At 40.1% G+C, this 23,124-nt stretch overlaps 1 protein-coding gene across 1 annotated transcript in view; it reads right to left on the bottom strand.

Moving 5' to 3' along the window:
* The window catches only part of TMTC2 (transmembrane O-mannosyltransferase targeting cadherins 2), a 439,654-nt gene that overhangs the window by 265,683 nt on the left and 150,847 nt on the right, over positions 1-23,124 (bottom strand). The window contains exon 2 of the mRNA XM_024122944.3: positions 12,216-12,786. Coding sequence (XP_023978712.2) covers positions 12,216-12,786 — 571 coding nt within the window. The remainder of the gene's footprint in view (positions 1-12,215; positions 12,787-23,124) is intronic.

Here is a 23,124-nt window from a genome sequence, read left to right as displayed (position 1 = left end):
CAGCCGCTCCGCGGCACGCGGGATCCTCCCAGACCGGGGCGCGAACCCGGTTCCCCTGCATCGGCAGGCGGACGCGCAACCACTGCGCCACCAGGGAAGCCCTATGAATATCTTAAAATGTTTAATAATATTGTATGGGGTATCAGATTCTCGATGTGCACCAGTGGGTCCCAAACCCAGCTATTCATCAAAATCACAGTGAAATCAGCTCTTTTGCCCTTTTCCTGTTTTCCCATTTCTGTTCCCCTCTTAACAGTAAAAGAATCTAATTATAGGAATGAGATCAGTAAGCAAATGAAACTAACCCCTGACTTATGCTCTCCTGAATGCACACCATGCCTTGTCTAACCTGTTGATTCTTTTCCTAGTTAAAAAGAAGAATGAAGAATTAATCTGTTAAAAAATGACTAGCACTCTACCGGCAATAGCCCCCTTAGCAATTCTTCAGACAGATCACACGGGCAAGGTAACATCTGAAGAGACAGCCACCCAGTCTGCACACAATGAAGAATGATGCAGAACCCAACCTCCTGCCTTGACGATTCACTGAGATTCTCCCCCACTCCCTCATTTTTTCCCTTTAAAAACTGCCATTGGGCTTCCCTGGTGGCGCAGTGGTTAAGAATCCGCCTGCCAATGCAGGGGACATGGGTTCGAGCCCTGGTCTGGCAAAACCCCACATGCCATGGAGCAACTAAGCCCGTGCACCACAACTACTGAGCCTGCACTCTAGAGCCCGTGAGCCACAACTACTGAGCCCATGTGCCACAACTACTGAAGGCCATGCACCTAGAGCCTGTGCTCCACAACAAGAGAAGCCACAGCATTGAGAAGCCCACGCACCACAACAAAGAGTAGCCCCCACTCGCCACAACTACAGAAAGCCCATGCGCAGCAACGGAGACCCAATGCAGCCAAAAATAAATTAATTAATTTTTAAAAAATTTAAAAAATTAAAAATTAAAAAGTTAAAAATAAATAAATAAATAAATAAAAACTGCCATGGCTGAGCAGGATCTTCAGAGTTGGTCTCTGGACACGAGTCAACCTTCTCCCCAGATTGCCAGTTTTTCTGATTAGAGCACCTTCGCTTTCTACTGACACTTGCCTCTTGACTTACTGGCTTAGGAGCGGCAAGTACACAAACCTGGGTTTGGTAACAACAGCAGGAACTTTTTTTTTTTTTTTCTTTGTGGTACGCGGGCCTCTCACTGTTGTGGCCTCTCCCGTTGCGGAGCACGGGCTCCGGACGCGCAGGCTCAGCGGCCATGGCCCACGGGCCCAGCCGCTCCGCGGCATGTGGGATCTTCCCGGACCGGGGCACGAACCCGTGTGCCCTGCATCGACAGGCGGACTCTCAACCACTGCGCCACCAGGGAAGCCCCAGCAGGAACTTTTAAAAAGGAGTTTCTTGGTAATTCCCTGGTGGTCCAGTAGTTAGGACCCGACGTTTTCACCGCTACGGGCCTGGGTTCAATCCCTGGTCGGGGAACTAAGATCCTGAAGGTCGTGCACCACAAACCGTGAGGTGCAGCCATAAGTAAATAATAAATAGTAGTTTCTTTCCCGCTACCTCTCCACCAGCTCCCCCTCAACACCTCAAAAACAAACTAAAAATAAGCAGAGCAAAATATTATTATTTAGTAGCTTCCAGTTTGGGGCTATAATCTCTGGTTTAAAACAGTTTCCCCAGGAGAGGCTGATGATCATCCCAGTTTGGAAACCCATAATGAATCCTAATCTTTAGTCACCATCCCCCACCCACCCCTGTTATTATCTGTCAATTAAACCAGATTTTTAAATACTGAATTTTCTGAAATCAAAAACTAATTTTACCTATAGACTTTTCTCAGCAAGCCCAAGTTACCAGATTTAAGTTTCTGTAAAAATAATTTGGTCTGAATGTTATTAAGATGTCTGAAATATTTCATAAAATTTTTGGCAGCCAGAAAATAGTAATGCTTTAAATATAAAACTTTTTGCTTACTCTGCTCTCCCTAGGAGGTAGGGAAATAAACTGAACTGTGGAACAGCAGCAATAACAACAGCAAAAAGCAGCCTCCATGTTTCCCTGAAAAGGTTTGTTATAAAAGATTCTGGAATCAGCTGCCACAATATTGGCTGCCAGGCTGGGGAAGAATAGGAGGAGGAAAGAGATGCACATTCACCCTTAGGTGATAACTGCTTCCTCTTTCTCCAAAGAATGAGACTTGAACGCTGCAAGCTATTGCAGCTACTGAACTAATCTTCCTTACTATAAACCTTACCAAAAGGAAATATACAGGAAACAGGGTAGTGGGGGGGAGCAGACCAGAAAAGGCCCGGCTCCCCTCTACTTTCATATATATAAGCAACAGCACCATCCTGAGCCTGAAGGGGAAAAATCAGGCTATAAAAGTATGAGATGATGGCAAGATATCAATGGAGAAAAATTAAGGAATGAGTATGTGTACTTATTTTCAATCAAACAAAAGATAAATGATCAAATCGTGTTGTTCGGAAAAATTATCCTTAAGAAAGGTCTTCTTCTCAATATTCTTTAAATTGTCAGCATCGGTGCATAGGATCGCAAACAATTTGATTGACATTTCACCCTGCATCCCACTAGAAAAGCCGGAGCTATGCTAATTGAGCGCTCTGTAAAACAACAGACAAAAAGTTCACTGCTATTGAAATGCTGTGGAAATGCGGTAAAATGCTGCTGCTCATGATACGTACTATAGAAAAGGAACTTGGCTGAAGAGTGTACACTTACTATATTCATATCTGGCAATAACTTGGCAAGGCAAATATTATATTCCTAGTTCACAGACCCTGTAACTGATGTTCAATACGTTTAGTACTTTATCTAAAATCATATCATTTACATCTAAGTCTGCATGTTCCAGTCCTACAGCCTTTCCAAAACAGCCTTACTTGCACCTATACGTGAGAAGACTAGCCAATCACCAAGTCGTTCTTCAAAGTGATCATCACTTGTTTTTATAGTATTAGATATATTTAACTTTTTATCACACTATGTCATGAGATTTTAAGAAAGAAACTTCACTCGATGGAACACATAAACTGGCAAATTTTTGCCTGAATCTTCAAATTAGAAAAAATAATCCTATGTAATTTGGAGCTTTCCATTTCATAAAAGTTATGGAAATACACTCAAATCATTCATGTATAACTTTGGTATAATCCGACTACATTACATAAACATGTATTCTGATAGAACACACAAAACACACACACACACACACCCTTTTATAGGGGGAAGACACTCAGTGTCTTATATGTTAAAAACTAAGACAATGCCCTCAAAAGGTTGGGTTGGTACTGCTAACAGGTATAATGACTCAAGATTCATAAAATTAAAATATTACGGTTTTTTCTTTTTTGCTGTTTTTAAATACATAAAATTTAATTATTTTTAAGCAGGCACAAATGATGTTGCATATAATCAAAGACTATTAAATGTACTTGGTATGTAGTTATCTTCAGCAATACATTAATGGAAATTCTACATATATCTTCCATTTCTTCATATACTAAAAGCTAAGAGTCATTTATTTGTTTTTACATGTCCTTCATTTTTCTCATATTGTCCCTGCTGTTTTCTTTGAATCTTATATTAATTATAAGCAAAACGACAACCACATACCCAAAGGCAGGTATTGCAGATTCCCCTATTATACCAAAGAGAAGCATTATGATCTTTGCATTTTATTCGATTTCCTGAAATGAAATGAATAAACATGTGGAGAAAGAAAGAAAGTGTCCTCTGGAACAGAAACACTGACTTCACTAATCAAGGCCATAATTACTGAGGAAACATGTATTAAATTCTGAATTCATGCTATTTCACTTGATGCAAGAGTTGTAATCAGACCAACAGAGCATACAGGAGCCATCTGGGTACTGCAGAGTTGTAAAGACAAACCCTGAGAGCAAGGGCACATCGACCTTCCTAGCACCAAATCACTGTAGACTTTTGTATTAGAAAGTGCTGTTCTTCCCTTTTGATTTCTTATTTTCCTTTTTGAAGAAAGGAATACTGTGATCAATAGGTATGAAACTGGATATAAAAAATAAAACATCACACCATGCAACCTTTACCACAGTATCATAAATCACAGATATTCTAATGATCAATGAATTTGATTTAATATTCAGTTTTATCCAACCCACCTCCCACCCTGCTCACACCTTTTAAGGAATCTCTAATGTACTCTGGAAATCCAGCTTTCTACAGCTTAAGTTTCATTTGAGAAATCAACACTAAATTAGCATTTCCACTGTTCCATGCATTTAAGACAGGAATCTGACTTCTAGGCAATGACAATGGATTTCACATTTGTGCAAACCACATCATTTTCTGTGAAATTGACAGAACCCAGCTGAATATGAGTAACCTGATAGTCATGAGATCCCGTCAGTCAATTTGATTCCTCTGAGGCAGCAGGTTATCGAAAATTGAGCCAAGTGATGTAATATGCATCCCAGACAGTGTTATGAGAACAGCAGAGATGATTTCAATGAGACTCATTATTTATTCATCGCAAGGTCCAATTTGCGTGTCATTTTCACTGACAGTGTACTCAGTTAACTGGCTGAAATTGAGTGCTGATAGGGTGTTTTATTCCGTCCTGTAAAAAATTTTTTTTCTGTCTTCCTTTGTGAAAGAGTACAAAACAAAGAGGGATTTTGTATTTGTGGCCATTCACAGTAATATCTGAACACATTTCAGGAATACTGGAAGAACGGACATAGGAGAGAGCCCTTAAGGACTCCCTGTTTTTCTCATTAGGAGTATATAATAATATGCCAAATATTACAGAGTAAAAAGTACGACAATATTAGCCTTCAGAAAATAACTGCTTTTCTTTTAAATGCTAAAGAACGAAATAAACACTGATAGGAGACACACTCACTGAATGAGATACAACTTCTACCCCTGAGTCTGATCCTTAATCTCATCACCCAAGGGACCCTCTCTCAGGTTTAGGGGAAGAACAGAAAAGAAAGTTCTTCAAGAGGCCAAGAAGAGCTGGCCTATACATTCTCGGGCTTCTCCCATGGACCAGTCCAAGGGCTAGCACATTTGAAAGCCATGCATCATTTTCCATCTTTGTCGCGGTGACAACTTATCTTAAAAGGCCCCGACGTCGTTAGACACAGTAGCTGTCTCAGTCTACCTTTCCTGATTCGTTTTCCTCTCTAGGTTCTGGTGCTCTGTGTATCTGCCAAAAGGACTGCTCAATGCTCCTCAGTAACTTCCTCTGAGTGTCCCTCTGTGTAAGGCTCAGGCTCCGTTCTTCCTCGTCTGTCCCATTATAAAGGCCCATATCCCAAGAATCCTCCGGGGTCCTCCTCACACACCTTTGCTCCTGAAGGTACTTCAGCTGAAAGTCACCTCCCCTTCCTCTAAACTGCCCTAGTGCGCCCAGGGCCTCCCCTCCAGCCCTCACCACTCTCCAGCTTGAATTTCAGTTCTACACTGGCAGGCACTATTCTCCACTTCCTACTACTCTCAAATGTCCTTCAGGGCAGAATTTTTTCGATTCACCTTTGATTCCCCACATCACCTAACACAATGCCTTGCACGAAGATGAATCTTTAAAAAAACAATCATAATTTGTGAATAGATCACTGTCCCAGGTATTAACACTCTAATGCAAGCATTACAGAAACCTGCAAGGGTAGTCAGCTTCCCAAATTTAAACAACTGGAACCTAAACCACAACTAGAATACAGAATCATCTGAAGTCAGCTGAGCGAGGAAGCCAACCTGCAGGAATAAAATACCTTATTAATCTTTGACTTTTTGAATTGTAAAATATTTCTGAATCTCGACTTTATTTGTGGTGTTATCTGGTTAGCGGTCTTGGCAGCAGTTCAAAGTTTTAAAGTACTACAGGTCATGAATATTAAATGCTACAACAAGTTTACTTGGAGGAAATCCAGATTCATTTGTAACTGAATGACAAACAGTCCTCCAGTTTCAATAATGCGAGGAAATACTGTGATCAGAATCGGAGTATCTTGCTATATCTGGATTCTCACAAAGTCAAGTGTAAGGCAAATGAGGGAAAAGACAACCCTCAGAAAGCAGGAACACTACTTGGAGTGGCACAGATGGTGATTAAAGACAATCAGAAAGAGCAAATATATCCTATTTCATTCAAGGCAATGGATATGAGGGTCACATCTTGTGTAAAACCACAACCTGGTCTAGAAAGAAAAGGGACAGAGACATAAATGATAACAGATTCCACCAATGTCATCTGAGCAGCTAATCAAATAAAAAAGCACATGTGGATTCATGTGCAAATACCTGCAGGCTATGCGCTGGCTCTTCGGTACACGGGGAGTCACACAAAATAGTATGATATAAAGAAGCACTACGTTTAATGTCTTCAGTGTTCCGACAGAGACAAACCCAAACCTTCAACAGAACATAAGCCCCAACCCTTGGAAACCATTCTCAAGATAAACCCTGTAAATGGTTTGGAAATATGGGACTGTTTGTTAGTGTGGGTCTGATCACTGCACCCCGCTGTAGAGCCCAGCTTACATAATACCCAAGATAAAGGTAAACTTGCTCAACAAAGGCAACCTCCATCAAACACATCCTGCTTAGCATTAAAATAGTTATTTCTAGACAGAGATGACTTGTTTTTCGAAAGTGGCAATGCCTCCCATTTCCCTAATAATATAGTCTCTTTATCTTGTTTACATGAAATAGAGCCACAAGATTTTATTTGAAGGAGGCTGTCCAGATAATGCACATCTTGGAAGCAACTACAGCAAAATTAATGCAGTCATCTTTAGAGAAAGTCTTAAAAAAGATCAAACTCAAAAGCCTTCATTTTTCTGAATTATTTTGGGCTATAATTAGAATTGTTACACCCACTTTCAGATTTCCTTCCTTTTTAATTTTTTTTTCCCCACCTGTAACTGACTAAGTGATTATGAGGCTAATAGAGTGGGGGGGGGGGTGTTTCCACATTAAAACAGTTAACAGATGTTAAATAAGCACAGAAAATGGCCACTAGGCAAGCAATGACTGATGTTGGGTAAGAAAGAAAAATGTTGCCTTTACTGATTTTATTACCCATGTACCTCCTGGGGTCATGGGAGACTTGTAAAATATTTTGTGGGCAGATAAAAGTCTAGCATTTATTTGCAAGGCTAGTGTAAGTGTGTTTCAAGGGTTCCCCACTCCCCTTACTTAGTTTTATGTTGTCAAAAAGTAAGTGAAAATCATCTAAGAAAGGCTAAAATAATCATTTGGTGAGAGGTCAAGAAAACTCATTTTTCAACATTTTTCTGACATGCATTTCTTCCAATCCTACCTTCCAGACCTCACTAACCAGTAATGAAATCCTCACTGTAGAAAGGGGAGAGTACAGGATTTCACTTTACCATTGCAGGCACATCCTTTTCAAAAGTCAATCTTAAACAAGGGTGAATTCAATAATTTACTAGGTACCTACTATGTGCCAAATGGTGCACTAGATGCCAAGAATAATGCAGGAAACATATTAAATAGATGCTGAAGTAAAGATCTAAAACATTTAGCAATTTTCAAAAAAATAGTTAGGAACTCTAATTTTGTTCATACACATTCCTGAAGATTTTATATTGTTTTCTTAGAAATCTTCCTGACTATTGAAAACTATATTATTTCATATTATATTCAACCACATTATTTCATAAGTCATATTACTCTCTTGATAAGCATTTATTAAATAAGTTAAATGTGTTAATATTTTGACATATTCAGAAGAGTGCCTGGCAGATATAAACACTATACATGGTTACCAAATACTAAATAAAATATGATTTTCTGGGTACTTACTGTTTTTCAAACACTTCATCGAAGAAAAAACTTTCATATTTCTTTTTCAGAACTACAAAAAATTTACATGTCATATGGACACGGGCATCCCTTGCATGAATCTTAGAAGTCAAAAAATGGCAGCCAAGACTGCTGGCCAAATTCAGTCATCCCAAGGATATTGTCTGGCCCAAACAGGGCATATTTGTTCTTAAATTAGGAACCAATAATAAATAACAGGAGATGTCATAGAAAATCCAGATGTCTGTCTGTCTTAGAAAAATATTAACCTCTACGAAACTGAAACCTGTATTTGCTTATTGCAATAATGGGATGGAGAGAAGTACAAGTGGGAGAGCATAACCTCTAGTTCACCACAGTCCCTTCTGCCTGGTCCTGGTGTGCATTTGACTTTGGGGCCTGGATCTGATAGGCCTCTAACTTCTGACATTTCTGAAGAAATGTGAAGGAAGAAGCTGAGTGTGACTGCTATGAGAAAAACATTATGGACAAAACTATAAAAATGGAGAGCCTTGCCCCTCTGGTTTTAATAATTTCCAGCTTGAGGAGGACCACCATCTTTAGATTTTTGAGTATTTGGCTGGTTTTCTAGTTTGCCTAATAGAGGTAAACATTTGTGCACTGGATTTTTCTGTTTATATATAAGTTATGTTTTAATAAGGCAGGGAAGTTTATTTCATCTGGCCAACTATGATAACTCTGATGCAGAGTTAATTAGTAAGACATTTAAGACGATTATTCGTTTAAGGTTGAAAAAGTCTTTTAATCCACTTCCTTCAGAGTCTCTTCTAACTCACCCCAGGCATAGAAATCTATTTATTTTAAAGACAGAATATGGAATTTTTCTATAACTTCCATATGTAATCTATGCCAGTGTTTATAAGCCCCATAGTCATGAAATTCTAAATGAAAGTTTTTGCTTAAATATTCATGCTTCAGCTTTAGTTGATTCCTAATTCATATGCTTTCAAACCACTGCATGTTTAAAGACTAGTAGAAATTTATCTTTTGGCCTTCTCTTTCTTGAGATAAAGAATTACAATTTCCACTGATATTTCTTCATTCCCGTCAACTAATATGCATTAAGTGACTTCCAAATATTGGGCACCCAGTTCACAATGAACACTCTACAGTTTCACATAATCTTCCTAACATCTCTAGGAGAGAACATTAATTATCTCTATTTCTACATGAAGAAAGAGGTCATTGAACTAGTCCAAGGTGACTCAGCCAGTGCACGTTAAGATTCAATGCCTATTATTTTCTTCTCTACTGTGGAGTCATCTGACTACTTTCTTTATTCCTCTTCACACCTTCACAGTGTAAGATCACTAGACAGTCAGAAATATGTCTTCTAGCCCTAGTGATTCCACCATTTTCTGGGTGACTTTCACATCTCTGGTTCTCTACACCTCGGCTGGAAACAAGGGGACTGGCATAGATGGTCTCAGGGTTCCTTACAGATCTGTAAAGTCTGTTATCCCAATGTCCTCATTAAGCTCACTGGCCCAAAACCTAAGAATGAAAGAAAAAGCTAAGTTGAGATAGCAACTATCAGATGAAGGGTTTTGCTGCCCTGACCACTTCCCTTGTCCGCAAGCAGTGGCTGCCAGACAGCCTGGGCAAGTTTCCATTTGAAAAGTTCTCAAGACACTGAACATTCAAAGCCAGTAAGTCCTTTCCCATAGTGCGGGGGACTTCACACTCTCTACTCTTATGAATTCCTTCACATTGATGGGGTTCGGGGCAGGCTGCCGCAGAATGTGCCACTTCGGCATGTGGGTTATATGGAGTGGAAGACAATTAAGGCACAACAGACTCACGAAGAAGTTTTTACTTCCCTCTTAAATGCCTAAAAGAATTTAGTTAGCCTGTGCCAGGAAGAGAGTTATTACCAAAGATAACTTTTTTACATAAGGAAGACTCTTTGGTCCGGCGTGGCAAACATTTGCTCCTCCTGTCTTCCTGTGAATCGTCTTCCTCCCTCTCAATTTCCAGACCCCTCCCCCCCTTTTCCTTAGCTCAGGATGGCATAGAAACCTCAACTGCCTAACTGTTGAGGAGCTTCTCCTGTCTTTGAGGGGGTCCTGTATGTACAAAACTAAATTTGTTTTTCTCCTGTTAATTTGTCTTATGGCAATTTGATTATTAGGCCAGCCAAAGAACTTAGATGGAGAGAAAAGTTCTTCTCCCCTGCACTAGTGGCACTTCTCGTTTTCTGAAGCAGCAGTTGCATGACTAAGGCTGCCAAATAAAATACGAGATGCCCAGTTATATTTTAATTTCAGATGAACAGAGAATAATCTTCTATTATAAGTATGTCCCAAATACTGCATGGGACATATTTATAGTAAGGAGATCAATCAGCAACTTAATCCCTGAAAACAGGCTTACAGACCTGAAAATTTCTCAGAAGAGAACTTCAAAGGTCCTAAAAGCAAGTCCTGAATTGACATACCAAGGTAATTTCCTAATTCATGAGATGGTAACATGAAAATTCTGTAGGAGAAACCACAGTGTCTCACAGGCTATCAACGCAAGGTCTTAAAACACCCAGTCTGCATCCCCAAATAGTTCTCACCCTGCACAGGACAAGGACCATGACTTATACTTACTCTATTTGTATTTCCAGTAAAACAAGAAAACTGGCTATTGTTGATGGCATGGTTTTCAAAGGAAAGAAAAAGATTATTTTCGCTAAATTTCCTTGAGAGACTAATTAAAATTGATTTGAAATTAAAAGCTTGACTTTCAAACCATATGTTGTTTGCAAAGCATCAAACTCCAAACAGAGTTTTCTTTTAAAGTTTCAGCATTTAACCGAAATCACAAAAGAACTTCATTAAGCACTAGACACCGGAGTTCCCTGCAGAGCAGAGGCACAGCAGTAATTACTCTGCCTCCTACGTTAAAAAAAAAAGTCATTTAAAAATAAATAAATGTTTCCAACGACTTCCCTGGTGGCTCAGTGGTTAAGAATCCACCTGTCAATGCAGGAGACACGGGTTCAAGCCCTGGTCCGCGAAGATCCCACATGCCGCGGAGCAACTAAGCCCGTGTGCCACAGCTACTAAGTCTGCACTTTAGAGCCGGGGAGACACAACTGAGCCCGCATGCCACAACAACTGAAGCCCGCGCGCCTAGAGCCCGTGCTCCCCAACAAAGAGAAGCCACCGCAATGAGAAGCCCATGTACCACAACGAAGAGTAGCCCCCGCTTGCCGCAACTAGAGAAAGCCCGCGCACAGCAACAAAGACCCAATGCAGCCAAAAATAAATAAATATATTTTTTAAATAAAATAAAAATAAATGTTTCCATTTCCCTCAATTTTGTTCTTTATTGCAATTTCTTCCCAATTGAATTTTAAGTAAAATTAAGAACTGAGAGGAAAAAAGTGGTAAAAACTAGAAAACTTGACAGCTTTCTCAGGGTCAGTATTCTAAACCATAATTCCTTGCTTAAGAGTGTCCAAAAGGATGGAGGAGCTGGCTGTGGTCCATGATTTAGAAAATTGCTGAGGTCTGCCAACACTGGCGAAGTTCCGTCTTTATACTTAAGTTAAAGCAAGGGTGAGTTTATTGCCAGGGAGGGAGGATGGGGAGATGGGAAGGAGGCAGTTTCTCAAGAGGTGTTGGTCCACCCAAACACACCAGCAGAAAACTGCTCAGTCCTCTTTAAGTACATGGGATCCGAAAGTGCTTCTGTGACCTTCAGACGACATTGCATTTGCAACCACTAAGGGAATACAGAAGAACACATATTAAGCCCTGAAGCAAAGGTCTTAATTGGCCTCAGGGCAAAACTTACAATAACCATTTTCTGTTTTGACTCTTCTATTCTTATACACTACATCAGTAAAAGGTGAATATGACTCATGATTTAAAAATGTGAGTTCCCAGTGCACTGCAGAGAGGGTTGTTTTCCAAAGTCAGCTCAGGAAAAGTAATATTAACAAATAGCAGAGGATTTCCTCTTGACAGAGTCGAGCATCTAGCTCTATGATCAGCTGTGTTATTTTTTTCAAACACCTTTTAGAGGCAATTTATTGGATTACAGGGAATTTGGGCTGAAATCGAGGAGTAAAACTAAATAAATAATAAAGATGCATATTCTTTACAAGGCAGAATTGTCCTTCTACCCCCTTGGAAACCATGAAAATAAGAAACCTGAGAAATAAAATAATCCGTGACTGACACCCAGTTAGTAGGGAAAGGTCAGAGAGGACACTTCCACCTCCCGAAGATCAAAAAGTAACTTACTTTAAATTCTCTTTGAAGAGGAACACATTTGCTTTTTAAATAGGGAAAAGGGACCAAGCAAGGAGAGGAATCAGTAATCCAATGCTCAAGCACCAACAATCACTTACTTTGTAAATGGTGGGTAAGATCTGTTTCATTTTCAGCCTGTGAAAGACAAAGACGTCATAAATGGCTGAAACTGCCAGGACCGTCACTCCTTGTTCCTTCCACAGCATGCTGCATCCGGCACACAGTCCTGTCCCCAGGAACCAGCCCCAGGTCCTGGCCGAGGCGCCCCTTGTAGAACAGTGTTTCATGTAGCAGAGCAAGGAGAGGAGGAAGAAGAGACTGGCCCCCACATCGGCCCGGCCCACGATTCCTGCCACCGCCTCCGTGTGGATGGGGTGAGAGGCAAACATCAAGCCAGCCATGAAGGTCCAGTATCCATCCCCGAGCAGGATCTTGGAGAAGCTCGTGAAGAGACCAGTGACCGCCGCATGCAGGAGCACGTTGACAAGATGGTAGCTCCAGGGATTCAGCCCTCCGATGGCATGGTTCAGGCGGAAAGAAAGAGTGCAGAGTGGCCGGTAGGACTTGTGGCTGCCGCTGTGGGTTAGCAGTGTCCCCCAAAAATCATTGTAGAAAATGTGGGTCCATGGGGTTTCTGGGAGAAGGTCCTGATTAGTCTTGATAGCACGGCTATAAAATAAAATGTCAAAACAGAAATCTAATGTAAAATACAGAAAGAAAGAAGAAAATACACTATTAAAATATACTGCTAAAACACTGCCTTCCTTCGTAGCTTTGTCATCACGTGGCTTTGTCATCACGTGGCTTTATGATGGGATTCCAGGTATACATGATTGATGCAAATGAGCCTTGGAGCCGCCTTTACAGGTAGATTGAATTCAGATCCTCCCCTTAATGCTTACTAGATCCGCTATTAGGGCTGTATTTCTCTCCCTCAAAAGCTTTCTTCCTTGTTTGAATGCAAATACCTTTGAAGAATAAATGCAGAGTTATAGGCTTAACTCTTAAGGTTCAATAAAGCAGTTGCCAAACAACTGCCCGCGTGTGGCATGTTGGCTAGAAATCCAGATTTCAGGTGCCAGGTTGATACGAAGCCTGAGAATCTGCATTTTTAAGAAAGCAAAGTCTCAGGTGATACTGGTGCAGGGGATACACTTAGAGCAAGGACTAGCCCCCCGCTAGCAGAAATAAATTTTAGGTAGAACATCTGTGCCCAGAGTAATCCTTCCCATACATGCAGATCACCTGGGGATCTCATTAACAGGCATGTAAAGGTTCTAATTCAGTAGGTCTGGGGAGGAGCCCGAGATTCCACATTTCTAACCCTTGTAATTGTTCATTTATCTACTGTGTAAAAAAAGCAAAGAACACTGCTTTGCAGATACATGAGTGTTCTGGAGACCTAGTGCAAAGAACATCTTGGCCCTGTGAGCTGCTGCTATTATTATTCTACAAAGACTGTATTCTAATCTACAAAAAGTCCCTTATAAAATTCAGTTTGACCCACAACCTCTGAAATTAGGTGCATCTGGGAGCTGGAATTAAAACAGACATCAACATACGTTAATAGTAGTTGGTTATATACTCTGCCAAACACTATGCTAGTCCTTCTGCATATATTGTCTACTTATGAAAACGAGCTGACTTTTCTAGATGCTCAATAAAAGGCAGAAAGTCTGTCAAAATCAGGTTTTAAAAAGTACTCAATGTTACAGTCTCCAGTGTCTATATTCTCCATTTTCCCATACTCAAAAAACACCTTTAGTTTTTTACCTGGGTACATGTCTTCTGGACAAAAAATTATCATTTCCTATCTTCCCTTGCTGCTAAATATGGTCATGTGACTAGTATTTGGCCAGTGACTAATATTTGGTCAGTGGAACATAAGCAGAGTGCTATGCGCTACTAGAAAAACGTATCCTTAAAAGGAAAAAGCTTAGTATTCTTCCCTCTTCTACCCCTACCCCCTTCCTGCTGGAGCACAGATGTAATAGCTGGAGTTCCAGCAGCCATCGTGACTAATAAGGTGTCCTTAGGACTAGAAGTCATGCCAGCAGAGCAATAAGACTGAAGGAAACCGAGTCCCTGTCATGGTAGACCATACCAGCCCTTGGCAAACTACCTGAGTATGAGAAATAAATTGCTATCTTGTTTAAGCTGCAATATTTTGGGTGTTAGCACAGCTGAATCTACTCATCAGTGAAATCCTTTGTTAACAGAAGACCTACTATATCACAGTGGTTTGATTTTCCATTTTGATTTTGATTTTTACAAGGCTCTGTGTATTGACTGTGTATAAATGAATTTCCATATAAATTGGCTTTTAAAATATTAGAAACAGATGTTAGTCTGGATCCATTAAACTAAAACACCCTGTTATGACATTCATCAAGAGTCTACCCCAGAAGTAATTGCTTAAGACTTGATGGGTTATAATTAAAATTTTAAAGAAATATGAAAAACTGCCAAACTGCCAGTGTTGTTAGAGCTGATTTCAAGCCATTGAGAATGAAAAGCCAACTGGCCTCCACTAAACATTAACCTAGATATTGATGTGAATTTCTCTAATATCAATGCAGAAACGTTCATACTATCAAAGTCACGGCAGCAGAAAGTTCAACAGCAAAGCACTGTGGGATAAGGCTTAGCTAATTTAGAGAAAAGCTGAAAAGCACATTTTGTTTAGGACAATACTTCACCCTTTCAGTGGCAGATCCTTATAGAATGGAGATGCATGTTCCCTAAACCAGGTTTTCTACATGCTATTAGTTCAGCTTCATAACTAACTCTGTAAAGACTTTTTGAGGGCAAGGAAAAAAAAAAAAGAAACACACTTTTAAAAATCTGTTCAAAGCTGCCAGAATTTCTTATATCCGTAGCAATAAATCGAGTAATCTGCAGCAGCCAACAAGATATACTATGTCTAACTCTCATGAAACAAGAATTTCAAAACAAAGAACAAAACTAACAAATCTCATAATTTCATTGTGAGAAAAACCTTTGATGCGGCACAGCCCTAAATTTACACTGTAGAAAAAGAATTAAAGGCCAACGGTGTCAATAAAACAATAATAGAAGAGCAAAGGAACATCCCACCCATGTTCAAAACATACTGCACTAAGGGAGACTTCGGTCTGATAAAATTCTCTGATGGGCGTTATCTTATTATTGGCCAGGTTTTTATTTACTCAATAAATGTTACGGCAAAAGAACATGAAATAAGACTAAATTGTACTGGGCTTTAGTACATAAGTCACGTCACACATGCAAGTCAGTGATAAGGGATGCATTACGCATCCCTCACATCATATTAAGAAAGATACAGACCAAAAGGGATTTAATGGAATCTGAATAATCTGCCAGCAAAATGAGAAGTAAAGGTGGTCGCTCAACACTCAACATAATAGATTCTCATCTATTTGCATTTTCTTATTCAAGTTCAAAACTGAAAGAGGGAGACCTGCTATTTCTCAGTCAATGAAAAGGCTTAACTCAAAACAAAATGTCATGCTGATATAATTTCTGATGTTACTTCTGTGAATGGGTATTGAAATTTCAGAAAGACACTAAGGAATTGGGAAATTTTCCACTGCAGGGAAGGTGAAGAACATTGAAGCAGCAGGTGTGGGAAAGAAACAATTGTAGGCAGAATTCTCCAGAGAACACAGGCCCAAGAGACTGTCTTTTAAAGCAAAAAGATCCAGTCTCTCAAGCTTTCAAGGAGGTCTTAATCTGTTTTCAGTTTTGTTCATTTGTGGCTCTTTGTTTTTTGCTGCATTATGATTTTTCCTTTAAAAAATGTTGACAAAGGCCAACGCTATTGTAAAACGTAAAACAGATGAATGATATGACACAGCCATCCCAACTGTCCTTGTGTGGGTTTCTCTCACTACTATTTTTTCTGTCCATTGACCTTTTCAGTCATGAGCACCCACAAAACTGATGGCCATCAGTCTTTCAGAGGAGGAATGATGCTTAGATTCTCCAAACATCAAATGGCACACTCTCCCCAAGTACTTTCAAATTGTTCTACTAAAAAGTAAGTAAAGGCCAAACTCTATATTTAAAAAAAAATTTTTATTTTCTTTTAGGTGATGGGTTGAAATTTGTTCTGCAGGAGAAAGAAGAAAGAGCATGGCTTTTGTTAACCTGCCCTGCTTCAGTGCTACGCAAGCACGCCTATCTATGCCCAGAAAGGGCAGTGAAATGCAGTGGTTAAGAAAACTGAGTCTGGAGCCAACTGTACCTCAGTTTTTTCATCTGCAAAATAAGGATAATAACTGTACTTGCCTTATAGGACCATTTTGAGGAGTAAAGGAGTTAGTAAGCAAAAAGCACATTGTTATATGTAATGTATGTAACACACGTTAGCTGCTGTCATTATTAGTATTATCACCATTAACACCAAACAACTAGTGCTAGCCATCAATGCAAAATCAGTGCTCTTTCTTCACATATATACAGCCTTCAAAAATCTAAGTACCATGGTCCTATTTCACTTAAAATTCCTTTAAGCTTTTATGACACTCTCAGCACAAAATAATAAACATTTATGAAGTCTTACCTTGGGTCTTTTAACACATTACTCTTCCCATTCCCCTCCTATCTTTTTTGACTTCTTTCCAACTCCCCTTGGCTAGCATCTCTTTCAGATTTTTCTCCCAAATGTGGATGTTTCTCTCTCGGTTCTGTCTCCTGACCTCCCCTCTCTCTACACTTTCCACCTCTGTGGTCATCATCTTTGACACCTGCAACTCAAGAGATGCTTTCTCCATCGACGCCTCCAGCCTGGGTGTTGCTCACAAGCCTACACTTGTACTGCCCCAGGTGACAGCCACACCTGAATGATGCAATCCCGGTTCCTCTACTAACACCAGAGTCTTACCTTTGGCCAGTTAACCTCTCTAAAGCACAGCTTCTTTACCTACAGTTGGTAGATAACAACACTTCTCACAAACTGTTGTGTTGAAGATCAAATGAGGCAATGTTAACTTAAAATGTTTGAAAAGTTACTTAGCCTGGTGTCACAGACTGGTTTTTCCGGACCCCTTCTTCTTGGTGAACAGTGTCCTGTTCTTCCTTCTGAGAACAGGCCACATCCACCCTCAGTCCATGTGTATAGAGTGAAGCTGTTATCCCCACCTCCTGATGAAAGGTTATCATTTGATTTGGCCAGTTAGAATACTATATCCCCCCATCCTCATTTCCGGCCACAAGAACTGACTTAGCAGCCAGCCAGGTCAGTCGGAGTCAAAACAGCTCCAACAATCTACTGGGAAAGGACATCTTATTTTAAGAATGAGATGAAATCCTAGGGCTACTAAAGGATTCCCTGAAGACAGAACCTAAGAATGAAGCCAACACAAAACACCCAGATCAAGGAGACAGAGGCAATTCTTAGTGCAGCTGGATGCCGTCATGCCTGAAGCTAACACTGCAAAATAAGCCAATAAGTAAATAAGCCAATAAGCCAGTACACTAGTTTGAACTGTTATTCTGACATGTGCAACCAGAAGAGTGCTAAATAAAATAGCACTGTGTAACTATCAAGCAATATCGTTAGTTGCCCTTTCAGTATCTTCAGCTGAATAAACTGAATCCAAATAATTTTCCTTACACACCACCTCCTGTTTCACACAAGGCCCTCATTAAGCACCATCATTCTTCGCCCACTGACACCAAGGTTGTGCATGAGGGGTCCTTCTCTCTTTGCTCCTACATCTACTTTTAAATTGGTTACGGACATGCTGACGCCAGTCAGGATCTCAGAGAAAAATCCAACTCGCAAGTTTCCCTTAAATTCACCTCTAACTTCTCTTTTCTCCTTCCCCCGCCCCCATTCAGGCTTCCATCATTTCCTACCTCTATTGCTTAGCAGGCTTACTAAAAGTGCCTGTTTATTATTCTGTTTCTTTCATTAGGCTCAAAGTCCCCTCATGGAAAGAGTATATTTTCTTCAATGCCCAATACATATTAGGCACATAACAAATATTTGTAAAACTGAACTAAATAGTCATCCCTGCCTGCTTTCATTCCCCTTTTGATCTATTATACATGCTGTGGATAGAGAAACTTCCTGAAATATAACTCCTGAAGTATAACCCTAACACCATCACTCTGCTTCACAAGAATCCCTCATCACATCCTATTTCTTACCAAAATAAACACCCTTCCCAGCCCAGCATTCAGAGCCAACCCCATTATGACTTCTAGGCCAATCTCCCATTACTTCTCTATATGCATCCTAATGTCAACCGAACTTCCCAGCTTCTAGGCCTTCGCTCAGATCATTTTTTCCCTTCCTCTGCCTAGATTGCTGTTCTTCGACCAGTTTACATCTGTCCAGATACACTTCAACTGCCAATGCTCATTTGTGATGCCCCAGTCTCCCCTAAAGTCTCTCCTAGTTATTGTTGCAAATCGGCTCGATTTTAACATTGCGCATTGACACATTCCCATTAATAACACTGACTTCTTACTACCATCATCAGGGATCTTACATGGATGAGATGTGGAAGACATTTCAGAAGGAGTAGGAGGAAATATATGCATTGAAATCAGGGCATTTTAACAGTTCCTCTTCTCTACCCTATTGAAAATCACAACTCAACAAAATGGATTGATTCTGTCTTGAGAAAATTATTCACTCACTCATTCATTCATTCATTCCGTGATGGGCTAGACACTATAAAGGGCACTGCAGATAGAATGGTGAGTAAAACAGATGCACTGACTTCGAGAAACAGCCTCGTAGAAGAGGCAGAGATGTGTAGAGGCAATTTCACCGCAGTATGATAGATACCACTCTAACACGAAATCCTGATTGCCTTGGGAGAACAGAACAGACTTCCGACAGTCAGCGGGTCAAGAGCTTCCTGGAGGAAAGCATGTCTACATACACGGCAGGGGTTAAGCAAAGGAGTAAGGGAGTTAGGATGTTGCCAGACTGACGGGCAATATTTTCAAGGACCATGAGGCAGGAGAGAAGAAGGTGATGTGCTTGGGGCCTGAAAAAAATGCAATAAATTGGTTTGGCTGGAGTGAAGTTTGAGGGATGGAGTGGCAGGAATCACTGGCATTACTCTGTCTTGTACTATTGTCCTTCATGGGATGGAGAGCAATGTGGCTAGACATCAAGCTCCGCGATGGTCTTCAGGTCCGATTCAGCTTGTTAGGACTTGCTTTATCTCCCCAATGCACTGTTAACTCCTAAGAAACAGAACAGTATCTTATTTATCTTTTGGAGCCTTGCACATAGTAGGCATTCAATATATATTTGATGAACTGAATTCTAACTAGAAATGATTGGTATTGATAAGCTGCACTCACCTTTTAGAAAAATTCTACATTGTTTTAAGTATACAGGGAATTATCACTTGCATCTAAAAGTAGTTCACTCACTCTGGTCACTAAACTCTGTTCACTCAATGATAATTAACTGAGAAAAACCATCAGGTTAATTGGCTTACCCAAATGTCTTTGGCACACATTTCCCACTTAACCTATAATCCCTTCATTAGAGTCTCTCTTTAGGGATAAGCCATTATATTTAGAAAGCTCCAGTAAATATGCAAATACTTAGCTACCAGGGTAGGGAAATGAGAGATATATTGTAACATCTTACAGCCTGTCTTAGTCTGGCGAGAAGCAATGCATTTCAGATTCACAGAGGAATGTCAGGTAGGGCAAATAAATTTCGGTGTTAGCTTTCTTGGTCCCTGCAGAAATGGAAGGCACTATGCTTTAGGCATGAAATTATCATTACACATGTAACACATTCTTAAACTTATTTCCATCTTGATCTCCTCCTACTAAATTGTAAACCCTTCAACGGCAGAGATGATGACTTCCTAAGCAACTGGCACTTTTTAAAAAATGTGAATTGTCACTGTCTAGTTGTTGAATGAAAAGAGGCCACAGGAGTAACAAAGAGCCTGCTGTCAGACATCCAAGGAACAGGGCCCCCGAGTAACTGCTCACTTTGTGAGAAGGTAAGTCTGAGAATGCTCAGCCTTGTAACTAAAGGAATATTCTTAGTGGACTCCTCTTCCATCCCTTTAGGAGTTTTTCCTATAAGCAATAAAAGAATTTTATGAGCTACATCTGACACAGCAACCCTCTCCAGTTCCCTCCACCCCCAAACAAAGAAAACTAAGCCTTCTGATTAAATGTGGCCCCAGCTGCAGCTGCAATAAGTTGAACTAAGCTGCTGGAGATTCGGATTCACTCTCTAGAGCTTCCCAAGTCTAGAGTTTGCCCAGACACTCTTCTTGTCTTAGTGGGAGAAAATGAAAAGGATGAACCTTGGCTAAATAAGGGTCTTTAGTTCCCCAAATAAATCAATGCTGCCATTTTCAGAGTTTCTACAGGAAATAGTCAAGAAAAAACTTTAAGTAACCCTGAAAACAAATTAATAATCCATTTAAAAGAAAGCTGATGATTTAAAATTAAAACTTCTGGGAATTCCATGGCGATCCAGCGGTTAGGACTCCACACTTCCACTGCAGGGGGCATGGGTTCGGTACCCGGTGGGGGAATTAAGATCCCACATGCCACACGGTGTGGCCAAAAAAAATGAAAAAAATAAAAAATTATTTTAAAAAAATTATACAATTAAAACTTCTGTTACTAAAAATGTTTTTAAAGTATTAATATGAAAAGCATTTGACAAGATTAAAGCAAAAACTAACAGCATGAAATAATCACGAAAACCATACTCCAAGCATTTAATTTCACTGATTAAAATAATCCTCTAGGGCTTCCCAGGTGGCACAGTGGTTGAGAATCCGCCTGCCGATGCAGGGGACACGGGTTCGTGCCCCGGTCCGGGAAGATCTCACATGCCGCGGAGTGGCTGGGCCCACGAGCCATGGCCACTGAGCCTGCGCGTCCGGAGCCTGTGCTCCGCAACGGGAGAGGCCACAACAGTGAGAGGCCCGCATACCACCAAAAAAAAAAAATAATAATAATAATCCTCTACCTTAATATTAGCCTCTTAACAACTTGAAATATTTTTCATTGCCTTGCAATCTGCATGATGAAAAACAATATTATTGTTTTCCACACAAGTATTTGTTCACTATATCCATATCATGCCACCCTAACATAAAATATTACACTTACAATTCACCTCCTTCAAGCTGTACTAAATTGAATCAGTCTCAACTTAAAAGCTTAATGAAAGTATCTTTATTCCTAGTTTTCCAGACTTGAAATTAGCAACCACTGGAAGAGGTACTATGAAGCTTTTTCACTCCAAAAGTTTTTCACTCCATAAACTCCAAGTTTATGAACCACTTTAGTACACTGCTGTATATAATTTATGAATTTCAATCAGTTTCATAGGTTTTCATAAATTCATAGTTCTATAAAAAGCTGTTTAAAAAATTTTGGTTTTCTTACATTTCATACTATGTTTCCCTTACAATGGGGTCTTGAGCACTAGTGATATGTTTTAAAGTATGACTGGTTCCTTATAATTCTATTTTTAAAATATTACAAATATTTGATTTTTTTTAAGATGAGAAATGAATATGAGATTATAGCTTTCAAAAATGACTGAGCTCTATTGGACACCAGAGTCCAAGAAAGAGAACACAGGTGTAACCATGAGATTCTAAGAACACCTATTTTGTGCATGGTCTTGTTCCACGCGTTTTTACAGAATAAAAGAAGATGATGTGCTTTGTGCTTAAGAATACAAATGCATTCTAAATAGGTAGGCATGGCAAGCTGAGAATACACTTTTTCAATTAAAATACTTGCCTATGTACATAAACATGCTGTACAAATTTCAGAACAGACATCCTAAAGTACATGGAAGTTTTCCCAACTACGCAAGTATTACCTTAAAAAAAAAAAAAGTCATATCCTTGAGGAGGTGTCATAGACTCTTCACTTAAGGTAAATAGGAAAAGTGCCTTCTGGCTATGATACTGCTTGGAAACCCACTAAGAGTTCTCACTGCCAGACCATGGAAAGTAGGGGAAAATTTTTTAAACCAAGAAACTAACAGGCTTTAAGAAAACAGGCTCCATTGGGAGATGGGAAGATATTCACCCACATCATCCAGATGTTTGGCTTATCTGTAAGCCTAACTCCTGTCTTCTCTGAATTAAGTCTTAACCAGATCACCTCCTTTCTTTATTCACACCTCTCCCTCAGCCAAACAGACTAGCCAAGAGGCTTCTTTAGCCAAATATTTGCAATGATCCTTTGTCTTTTCTACTTAAAATTTTCCACATGTTGCCAATGTATCCCTCACAGGTATCCATGATACAATACCACCTTGCATTTGTATCATGCTTTTATATTTCAGCAAATGTGCTCATGTTCACGACTGTCTTGAATCCTTGTCACCGCCCCGTGAGTAAGCAGATGTGGACGTGACAAGTTAGGAGTCCTGCATGAGACAACTGCATCAGTACAGATCAGAGCCACCCACCCTGGAATCCAAACTTCAGTTCCTTGTCTACTGCCCTCCCCTATGTTACGGGCTGAATTGTGTCCCCCTAAAAGCCCTATGTTGAATCTCTAAGTGCCTCAGAATGGGACTGTATTTGGAAATCGGAGCTTTCCAAGAGGTAATGAAGTTAAAATGAGGCCTTTAGGCTGGGCCCTAATGCAATCTAACTGGTGTCCTCATAAGAAGAGGAAATTTGGACACACAAAGAGACACAAGAGGCACACGTGCAAAGGAAAAAAAAACATGTGCAGACCAATGAGAAGGTGGCCATCTGCAAGCAGGCCTCAGGGGAAACCAAACCTGCTTACACCTTGATCCGGGACTTTCACCCTCCAGAACGGTGAGAAAATAAATTTCTATTGTTTAAGCCACCTAGTCTGTGGTATTTTGTTATGGCTGTCCTAAGAAACAAATACACCCTACTATACCATAGCGACCATCGTACATAATTACATACACTCTCCTGTTTAACCTTCAGAGTTACAGAGAAACTAGATTTCACACAAAAGCTATATTTGTCCAATTCTATGTCTGGTACTCTG

Source organism: Physeter macrocephalus, chromosome 6 (genome assembly GCF_002837175.3).
Source record: "Physeter macrocephalus isolate SW-GA chromosome 6, ASM283717v5, whole genome shotgun sequence".
Classification (NCBI taxonomy): Eukaryota; Metazoa; Chordata; class Mammalia; order Artiodactyla; family Physeteridae; genus Physeter; species Physeter macrocephalus.
This window is presented reverse-complemented; position numbering and strand designations above follow the sequence as displayed.